Below are 11,104 nucleotides of genomic sequence, written 5' to 3' on the forward strand. Positions count from 1 at the left end.
ATAAGCCATGGAAAAATGAATTGTTCCACTGCAAATGACTTTCAGACCTGCATAAAAATGAGGGCAGAACAGGCATTTGAAAAGTTATTTGTGTAAAAATGCACAGAGAGAGAGAGCAGGGCTTGGATATGAACAGTTACCCCTACAGGTCCCAGCTGAGACAGTGCCAGGGGGTCAGTGACTGCCCTGACCTTTAATTTCTGACCCTGGACTATCTGTAAGGTGCTGGCATGTTAACTGTCATAGCACAGTCCCTTTCCTGGTCTCCTAAGGCTGTTATCTCTGTGCTCCAGAGCACTCCTTTTACAGAACGCACTAGAGGGGAACATTCTGTACAGTCATTTCCTTCCTCTGCCAGGCTCCACCCAGACATGGAACGAACAAAATCCATACTCTGGGATAAGTGCACTAAAGCCTGCGTGTGATTGGCTTATTTGTATTTGTCTAAGATTCCTATGGGACTCTTGAGTTTAAGACTAGATCAGTCCAGTATCAGTCTCATTTACACACAGGTGCACACAAGTGGTGGAACTTCACTGTAGCCACTGAGACTGAAGTCTGTCTTTGTAACTAGATTAAAAGCCAATCTTCAGCACTTTACCAGGTGTCATTCATTTCCCTTTGGGCACCCAACGTTTTTAGTTTATTACAGTAAAAATTTTGAGCACCAGATCTCAAAAATGTAAATCCCTTTTGTGCACTCAGATTTAAAACTGAATTGATGTCAAAATCTGCAGGACAGAGCAGGTGTACTTTAATTCCTCTCTGTAAGTGATTGACACCAACTATTAACACATCTTTTGCTGTGAATTCAACGTCTTTTAAAGTCCAAATGGTGTGTGAAAAATGCTGGATAGCTCTCTGCTTGCACAGATACCAGAGACAAGTTGTACATAAATAAGACAAAAGGAAAGAACTAGAAGAGAAACAGAATCTGGCACACAGTTGATTGTGAGACACTAAAGAAAATTACTCGTCTTTATTTCCAGATCGTGCACGGGTACTTGGAGGTTTGCCTGATGTTGTCACCATCCAGGAGGGCAAGGTACAGTAAATTAACTGAAGCTTTACACAATACCCCAACAGCTTGAATGCCTTTTAATGATGGGAAAACATTCACCTTTTTTTTCTTTTTTTTTCTTTTTCTTTTTTTTTAAGATGCCATCTTTAAAATCTGCTACATTATTTATTCATCCCCTGCCTTCTGTACATAATTCAATGGACTTGCACAGATGGGTTTATGTATTCAGGGCAGTGTCTTTTCTTAAGAATTAGATAAAAGTGAGATGACAATGTGAGTTGGGACTAAAACTCTTTATATAAGCAGCTCCTTAAAAATTGATGCACAGGTTTCACAGTTAGATTTTTTCTTATAACAGGGCATCAGGAAAGTTTAACTCTTTTTTTCGCATGGGAGCCTTCTGCAGTTAAGTTCTTTGCAATGTGGCATGGTAATCACACCTGTAGAGGCTGGCTTTTAAATGGTGTAAAAGGAGTAAACCACAGCAACTCAATTCTCATCGGGCCAGTAGGAGGAAAAATTCTCTATTTCATTGGGGTAAAGGAGAAAGAAGTCAAAATAAGTCACTGGTGTTATACTGGATTATATTAGAAGAGTTTAGCTGCAAGACTGTGGTAAGGCACTCCCAGAGGAACTTCGGTGCTTCAGCACAGAACAGATGACCCAGAAAGTGAGTTCCCAATCTCACAACCTTTTCCCAGCACACTGGTTCTGCAACTTGCTCTTTTATAGTACTGAGACCAAGAAGGGCCTGTTCTTCACCTCCTGCTGCTCTGCCACAAGCTAGTTCCCCTTCACAGTCATGTGAACAGTGAAATAGGGCATGTGAATGTCACTGAAAACCTGTAATGTGACAACTACAGTAAGGCAGCTTCCTGGTATTTCTGGCTTTATCTGTCAGTAGGTCAGATGGGTTAAAAGAATTTGATTATAAGCTCAGCAGAAGTGTTAAGAATCTAAAATCTTATTCTGAAACTCTTAACAATGTGAGATATAGTAGACTGCAGCAGTTCTAAGAAAAATCAAGTATGTTGACATTTCAAAATGAAATTCTTTAACAGATTTAGTAGTTTGAGAAATGCTGTAAAGTAAGAAGCACTTTAGAGAGAAGACACAAAGGAGCAGAATGAATTAGCAGATTCTCAGCTAAACACTGCATGGAGGTGTGATGCTCATAATGCTTTGTCAGGGTGTGAACTTGGGTGTAAACGATTACCAGTTTTAAGCTTTCAGCCAAAAGAGAGTTGATAGGAACTCATGTATGAGTTCACTGAAGCAAACTCTGTAGTGTTTATAAAACAAGTTAGTAAAAATTGAGTCACAAAGTCTTACCCAGACACATGTTGTCCTTGACAGCAAGGACATTCATAACGTTTGAATACACAGCTGAAATACTCCCAGAACTCGAGACAAATATCCTTGGCCCTTCATTTCTTGATTCAGTAGAGGATCGTTCTGAGTAGGACAGAGAGTGATCAGGGAAAACAGAGCTGGCTTGGGTGGTGCTGGCTCATCTCTCTGTTGTTTGCATATATGCTGGAGAGAGGAGAATGTAATTCTCTGTTGTGTAACTCACACAAATTGCACAATCATTGAGGATTTTGTAAAATGGCAAATGAGGTAGTAGAGGTCTGGCAAGCTTTGATTGTGAATTGTAGTGCCACCATAACCACAGACTTACATGAACAGATTGGTATCCCGAGACTGAACTTCCAAGCACACGCATATCTCAAATTTAAACTTAACATTGTGACTGTGATGCTATTTATTAGCTTTTTACATGTGAGCTGAAGGGTATGGGTGAGAAGGAATGAACCTGTGTTTACCAAGTGTTAATCAAATAGCATTCCAGATGGCCTAAGAGGCTTCCACTGATAAACATAAATGCTCCTCAGCAGTGTGGTATAATTGGAAAAGGCTAAGTGTCAGTTCACATTAGGAAGGAATCTTACCCGACAGAGAATGCTAGCAGAAGTTTTGTGTCCAGTTGGCCAACTTAACCTAAGTGGTTGTTTTAATGAAAGCCTGTAAATTAGTGAAGAGGCTTAGGGCTCTGACAGGCACTTTCAGACAGAGAAGAAACATGTAACATCCTTCTTCCCACCAGCTCACTATTCTACCCTTCTGCCAGGGGTGTAGATCCTCACAGATAGGCTGGAAGAAGGGAGAAGATTTCTTTGACTGAGCTGCTTTAGCCCACTCACCAAACCATCCATGACTGTGACTCTGTGCTGATATGAAAGAAGAATGGCAATACTTGAAATACAATGACACATTTCTCTCTGCCACCTGTACTACCCTACTCACGATTATCTACAGTAAAAGGCAGAAGAGGCAGTGAGGGGCACAAAGGGGCTGAACTTGCAGCTGCTGGTTGCTTCAATTGGACATGCCTCAATGCCCTGGGCCCAGGAGTATAGGACACACTTTTTTAACCATAATGATACCAGATTGAACAAAGTAATATAATCAAGGGTTTCAGTGAGTAATAAATATGTGCATGAGTAAAGACAATCTCTTGCCCAAAGAACAGAAATCCAAAACAGATAGGTCACAGTGAACAGTCATTTCTCTTTAGCTATGGAATTACCTTCCAGAAAACCAAAGATCTCACCATCTACCTAGTGAATTATAAGACACATCTCTGCACATTAGTAGCTGGAAAATAAATAGAAAGAGTTGGGAACATCAAGAGGATCACTCATATCAAGCAGGAGCTAGTGATGCAAGGTTAAGGAAAATGTAGCTATTTTAAGGAATTATTTAGAAGAAGAAAAGAATCATCACTGCTGCTTGAATCTCTTTGAATTATGGAGCATGACACCACTTCAAACATCCCAGTTTTGAAAGATGCCACTGGTGGAGCTGTGTGGACATGGACATCAGCTCATTAGCACTGTGGTGGAGTGGCAGCTGGAGCCACTTGGTGCTGAGCTCTTGCTTCCTTGAGAATCAGAAGACAATAATGAAATATTGAGCACCTGAAGGGGACCATATGCATTGCCTGGCTAAGGCTGAGGGCATGTTTGTATGCAGAGTAATAAGGAAGAGGGGGGAATGTAAAACCTCTGGTTTCCCACTTGTTTTTCAAAAAGATGGACTGATATAGCAATTGAAACCACACTCACACTGGTGGGCTACAAGAAAAGGGAGTCAACAGCCCCATGTGGTCGCTAGCTGTAGGTGCTGCAGGAAATCAGATAGAGGCCATTTACACCATGCCATGACCACCTCTCACTTGGAATCTGCCCTCCTTTTGTACCAAGAATTACTTGTTGCTGATAGAGGAAAGACTTCCTCTTCCCTTTTGCTCTCATTTTGGTCCTTAGGTCGGGTACGTGGGGATTTTTATTTTGTTCTCAGAGATATCATCACCTTTCACTTTTATAGAGGTATCATTTCTTCTGTCCACTCATTTCAACAGCCTTCCAGGCATCTCACTTCTGTTCCATCTTCCACTATCACACTACTAGATCAGAAGCAGTGAGTTAGAGGGGAGGCTGGATGAGATACTTGATTCCAGTCAAGTCAAATCTTGTCTACTCCTAATTTATCACTTAGTCCATTCCTAATGAAGGACTGAAGACCATTTTCTTTGCAGTAAAAGTTCTTCAATTTCCAGTCCAGTTAGGTTCCCCTTGAAATTGCATTTTAAATTTAGACCAGCGTACTATCCAATACTTACATATAAATTCCTTCCTAAACAAAGCTCCAGAAAAAGGCGTATTTACCACTGAATTGTCATGTGAACTTTTTTCACATTTGACTCTCTACAAGATAGTCACTTTTGCAAATATTTTTGAGAAGACTGCCATAGCACTGTGACTGGAGGAGGGGATCATTTACATGAATCATTACCTCCCAAAAATGAATTTCTTAGCTGACAAGAAAAAAAGGCCTGCCTAAAATGTGCCCAAGAGACTCACCAGCCTGCTGAAGGTAGAAGAAGCTGCCAGCGACCTCTCCAACAATATGATTCTCTAACAGTGAAGATACTTCCTACAGGCTGATGGGACTGAATTCAGTCGTTAGGAGCAGTACTAACATCAAAGGGAAATACTTACATGAACACCAAAGAATGAGTAACGCCTGTATTGATTTCAGTTAAAAATAGTTTTACAGAAGGGCATAAAACACTCAAGTCTGTTAGAAGAGCTGTCAGGGCATAGTTTAAAAGGATCTTAAATTAAACAAAATATTCCAAGGCCACTTTGTTCTTAATTATCTAAAAAAGCAAGCACACTTTCTTTCCTTATGGGGCATATATATATAGCTTAATGTGAACAAAACCATGTGAGAGTTCGTTAAATTCTCATTTCAGGTCTAACACACAAATGCAGGTAATATCTAATTTTATATTAAACAATACATATGGAGAAACCTCTACTAATGATTATGAGAGAAGAAGGTCCATAAAATATTGAAAGGTTTTAATAGCATTTTTGAATTGAGTTCCTTCTTTTCCTTTATGATAGAGAAGAGTGACATAAATTATTGATTACTGATGATGGTATGCATCCCTTTATTACAAGCAGGAAGCTAAATGGGAAGTTGGAATATTTGGAGAGTCAGGCATCAAAAATCACAGCAAATATTTAGGGACTCATAATTCCTTTGTACTTTTTCTACAGGCACTTAATCTTTCTTGCACTGTCTGGGGAGATCCCACCCCAGAGGTCTCATGGCTGAAGAATGAAAAATCATTTGTATCAGATGCCAATTGCATCCTGAAGTTTGAATCTGGAAAAAATGTCAGCTTTTCCATTTCTACTGTGTCCACACAAGACTCTGGGAAATACAGCATTGTGGTGAAGAACAAGTATGGTACAGAGACCAGTGATGTCACTGTAAGTGTGTACATACCTGAGGAAGAGAGAGGATCTGAGCAAGAGAAAAAGCAGTAGGATAAAATGAAAGCGTGAATTTAAGTCTAGAAGACATAAATAGAGAGATTTTGGATGTTAGGCTGATATAATCCATGTGTGTAAACGGCTTTCTGCTTTAGCAGTCAGCCTTGGATTTTTCCATTCACTTCACATTTGCTTCTAATACATTTATTTATGCCAGGGAAAACAGGGCCTTTCCTAAATGTTTTCTTACTGCTAACTTCACAAAAAATCTAATTGTAGCATTTTAAGCAAGGCAAAGTACATGCTGCCTGTAAACACATGCCCACCATGTGACACTCTTCCTGGAGCATCTGGAAGGAATGGGTCAAGAATTGTTTCAGTAGAAGCAACTAATGAGGTAGATGGAAAGATCAAAAATGATCAGGGCGTATTTGAGCAGCAGTTAGGATTTGTTCCAGCTTTGGTAAAGCAGCATAAATGGAATGTGTTAGATCATGGAGAAATGATTGCTGTTTTTTGTCTGTGTTAAGGCCCCTTTGTATTGCTGTGTTTATTTAGTGAGGCCTTAATATGGGTGTCATTTGCAGCCCTAAATATTGTTTAATCTGCCCAAACAGGGTAACAGTACTGTAACATAAATGAAAATAAGGCTTAGAAGGCCAGGATAATAATATATGTGTGTGTGTCTGTAAAAGTGTATGAACTCTGCTCTGTGTTCACAAATAAACTGAATTCACTTCTTTCCTTCCATCACAAGCTTGTTTCACTGTGTGTTGTTTTATTAGTCACAGCTCGTGTAGTTGTGCACAGTATCTTAGTGTCTTAACGCTTTCACCACTGTAATTACCTCCAGCTTCCCTTTAGATCCCTGTTAATCTTCACTTTGCTGTTTGCAACGAAACCACAATGGCATCTCTTCACACCTCTCTGTCTGGACCTCCACTGCTTCACATCTTAAGTCAACAAGGTATTTTTGTAAATTCTGTCACCAGAGTAGTCCTATGCTTTTCAATGCACCTGGTTATGAATTGTGATTTAAGGGTGATAACGTAAGTATTTTGTTAGATAGAAAAGTCAGTTAATTTCATCCCAACTTAACACTGGAGATATTTTAAAGCTGCAAAAAGAATCTTCACTGTAAAATTTAAAAAAAAAATACTTTTTTTTTTTTGTTACACAAAACTGTTTCAGAGGAAAACATATTTGTCCAGATCTTGAAATGTATTTAACATGGATTAAAAACTCCATGTCTGCTATTTTACAATTACTGATTTATACCACCTGAGGAAAAGCAGCAGAACCTGCTGGACATATGTATGATATGTACCTGTGATACTATATGTACAGGATAGAATTAGAAGCAGCAGTCAGCCCAATTGCTACTGAGGTAGCCCAATTGCTACATGTCCCATGTCAATAAATGTTTTCATTACTAGTCTCACAACAGCACAATTCTTCACTTCAAAATCTAAAGAACTAACATATATTTTCAGTCTAATTATGATCTGTGTGCACCTTTCATGTACTCTCTCTTGTCTTTTCTAGTTCCTGTGACTGCAGAAATAGTGCTGCAGTCCCAGGCACTCACATTGGTGCAGCACTGGCATTTCTGTGAGGATGCCACTACTAAGTGTTGTATACTTAACACTCAATTAAACCCTTCCCATGTGAGGTTTACTGTCAGCTAATGTTAAAGGAGAAGTGGAAGCATGAAGAAATTCTTAATGGTTCAGGCAAAAATAGACTCAACACAGTTACCAATGGTGAAAATGCTGATTTTAGCAAATTATTTATTTAAAAAATCAGTTTTTATAAAGGGCTAAAAATTATTATCTTAATCTTATAAAAATAATCCATATTTAGATCAGTTTTATGAACTACCGAAACATGTTAGCACATGCCTAACTTTAGTGCATGTGCCTGCACTAATAGTATCACTAGTTTCAAGGAATGTAAGTTTATCTGGTATAAATCTCTTTTTCTTCCAGAACAGATTTCACATCACAGGGAATTTTAAACTGAAGTTACGCAAAAACAATGTGGTTTTGTTGTTTCACATAAACGTTATATGTTCACATAGCCTTATCTCCTAAAATATTTAACACTCAAGCATCAAAATTGATGACATTATTGCATTTCCAAGGTGTGTGTAATTATGTCCTTTAATGAATCAACATCTGTCACCAAAAAAAATTCAGATTAACTAGTCACAGCAGTCGAGTACAACAAAGTAACAAGGCTTAATTTTTAAATTTCAAAATATAAGCACGAGAAGATTTGTAATTTGAGATAGAGCAAGTTTTAGAGCAATTTTAAAGAACTAATGCTAAATTATTTTATAACTTTGTTTAGTAGGACATGAAGTCAATTCAAGGATGATGTGCAGGTCGCTCCATCTTTGTCCCATGACACACAACATACAAATAGCAGAGTCACATCTCTTCCATCCTCTGAAGTGCAAACAAGAATATGACCTGTTCTTTGTAATACCCGATGTTTATTACTCAGTATTGTCTTTAATAACAGTTTCATTTTGGCAACAGTTTATTCCTGCTACTTTATTTTCAAAAATCTGTCCTCATGCCTCCCTCCTTTTGACAGAACAGCCAGGGAATAAAAGTGGGTCACCTCCCAGGTAACAGGCTGAATTCTACTTTGCTTTGCTTTGGCAGGTGTATGAGTCCCTGAAAGTTAGAGTAATAAGTTGGTTCAAAAGGTGTCACTTCCAGGCATTCAGTTATGGTGATTTCAGGCTGAATTTGTGATGCATTCACATGTCTCTCTTGTGCACATTTTATTCTTGCTTTGCTTCAGGTGATTGTGATGCCTGTGTCAGGGCAGACTGACACAGTCCAAGGACACAATCAAAATAATAAAACTGTACCTAAAAAGAAAAAAGCAGTGACGACAAGCAAACAGAAGGAAGGGGGAAAGAAAGGTAAGAGTGTTTTCACTGTTAGAGTCTTCTATTCCAATAAAAAATTGTTAAATTATTAAATTGTTACGGAGTTAATTGTCTGTGCCAATTAATATTTCATAGGTCCCAATAAATCAAGTTGACCACATATATGCTCTTGGTCAACAACAGATGCAAAGTATGAATTACCAGGTTAGGCCTAAGTGAAAGAGACTTAAATCAATATTTTTAAACAACCTTTTCTACTTCCACTGCAAGTTGTCACCTTGACTAATCTGGTTGATGGAAGTTTTTAAAGCTCTAATAAACACTTCTAAATTTCTGAATGCAGAGGAAAGACTTTGCAAGCATGTATGCATACACAGCTGGTGTTACCTTCCAAAGTGAGATTCATCTCAGGAGCTAGATGTTTGATATTTCTCCAAAAATAAGGCCTTGCTGATTCAGCGACCCTAAATGCCCAAGCCTCTTAGAAAAACCTGACTGTTTAGCCACTTGAGATTAATCAATTATTCTCTTCAAGCTTTATGTCCATATTGAATGGTAAAGTTGGAATTGTAAGTGACCATTTTTTGTCTCATTTAGAGGAAGGGCAGAAAACTGAAAGTTCTCTGGTGGTTCAGCATTCTCATGCGTTACTTGTATATTATTTTAGACTCTGTTCTTTTAGACTCTTACTATAGAACTGCTATTTGGACAAAGATGCATTCTTCACAGTTACATCTCTCTCATATAGAGCATTTTAGCTCCAAATCAGTCTTAAATTCTGACAATATCAGAACACCTGTTTTACATATTTTTGCCTAAGTATTTTTTCTTTGTATACAGCATATAGACATGTTATATATTTTCTGACAGAACATTTAATACTTTGATTCCCCCCCTCCCCCTTTTTGCTCCTAAGGCAAGAACAAATATTTTATAGTGTTTCCTTCTTCTCTTGCCTTACTGGTACAGTAGACTTTTCTGAGCAATCCTGCAAATTAGGTGACTTAAGTGGAAAACAATTATTTCTGTACCTGTAAATGTTTTCCAGTATCTACCACTTAATCATTTTAATCATTTAAATTAGAGATTAATTTAATCATTTTAAAAGACTTGGACTTGGTTGGTCCATAAGAAGTAGTAATGTTATGTGTGAATCTCTTTATATGGGCAGGGAAAGAGGAAAAGAACATGATAAGGTCATAACCCAATGTGAAAGAAATGTTGCTGAGCACAGTAAATATTGTTACTGAAGATTACTCAGAAATTTTATTACTTCTCCTAAATCAGATTTTATTAAGCCACACATAGAAGAAATTACTGCTGCAGAAGAGACACCTGATCCAAATGAAATACCCCCTGTGGAAACAGACAAGGATACAAAAAGCAACCAGCAAGCAGCAAAGAAGACTGCAGGAAAAGCAGGAGTAGCAGAAAAGGTTCCTCAACCCACGGATAGGCAGGCAAAGAAGCCACCAGAAAAAGCAGCCTTGGGTAAACCCCACTGAACTTCCGTGAAGAATGTGATCATGTCACAAACAGGATAAAAAGTTCAACTTGAGATTTCATGAGTGGTATCTTAACCATAATATTTTAACACAGAATTTTATTAATAGGGTGGGTTTTTTCTTTGTAACATTTGTAATATTTCCTAACCTTAAATTTAAATGCATAGTAGATGGGCACTTATGTCTCAGTACCAGATAACTGCACTGAAAGAATTTCTAAGTATCCGAATAATGACACGTACTGTCACTGTGAATTACTAAAAATGTCCATTACAAGCAGAGTTCATTGGAGCAAATCCTGTCCAGAACTGACATATTTACTACAGTGTAAAGGAATGTTGGAATCAGTTACACAGATGTGTTAATCAATATTTATATGCCATCACAGCTTGAGGCAGATGCTGCTTGCTTTTTCAAGGGAATTATATATACAGTCCTCTTCATGCCATGTGGGCTCTACTTTTCCTCGTTACCAGTTTGGCCACAGTGGAAGATCTCTAAGAACAGAACCATCTCCTATGGATGGGGGGGTGGGTGCATAAGTAGTTTTCTTTTGATCAAAGTTTCTTTCATGCAAACCTGCTTCATCAGGTGGATCAAGACCACATCTGGCTATTTCTTACCACCAAGACTCACATGAGTGCTTTCCAGTCCTTTCCACTTCATTAATTCCCTTAAAGCCTTCATGAGTTATTGTGGATATAGCATTAATCCATGATGTATCAGCTGCCCCACATGTTTATTTTCCTCCACAATTTTTGCCACAGCACTCAGATTTCTGACAAAGCCACTGCTCTTTTTCCTCAGAGGCTCAGCTCAAGTC

At 38.3% G+C, this 11,104-nt stretch overlaps 1 protein-coding gene across 1 annotated transcript in view; it reads left to right on the plus strand.

Annotated features, from left to right (window-relative positions):
- The window catches only part of MYOM1 (myomesin 1), a 69,106-nt gene extending 58,825 nt beyond the window's left edge, over window positions 1-10,281 (plus strand). The window contains exons 36-39 of the mRNA XM_062501082.1: window positions 990-1,045; window positions 5,653-5,868; window positions 8,686-8,809; window positions 10,064-10,281. Coding sequence (XP_062357066.1) covers window positions 990-1,045; window positions 5,653-5,868; window positions 8,686-8,809; window positions 10,064-10,281 — 614 coding nt within the window. The remainder of the gene's footprint in view (window positions 1-989; window positions 1,046-5,652; window positions 5,869-8,685; window positions 8,810-10,063) is intronic.
- Window positions 10,282-11,104: the final 823 nt, after the last annotated feature.

This window comes from Cinclus cinclus, chromosome 1 (assembly GCF_963662255.1).
Source record: "Cinclus cinclus chromosome 1, bCinCin1.1, whole genome shotgun sequence".
Classification (NCBI taxonomy): Eukaryota; Metazoa; Chordata; class Aves; order Passeriformes; family Cinclidae; genus Cinclus; species Cinclus cinclus.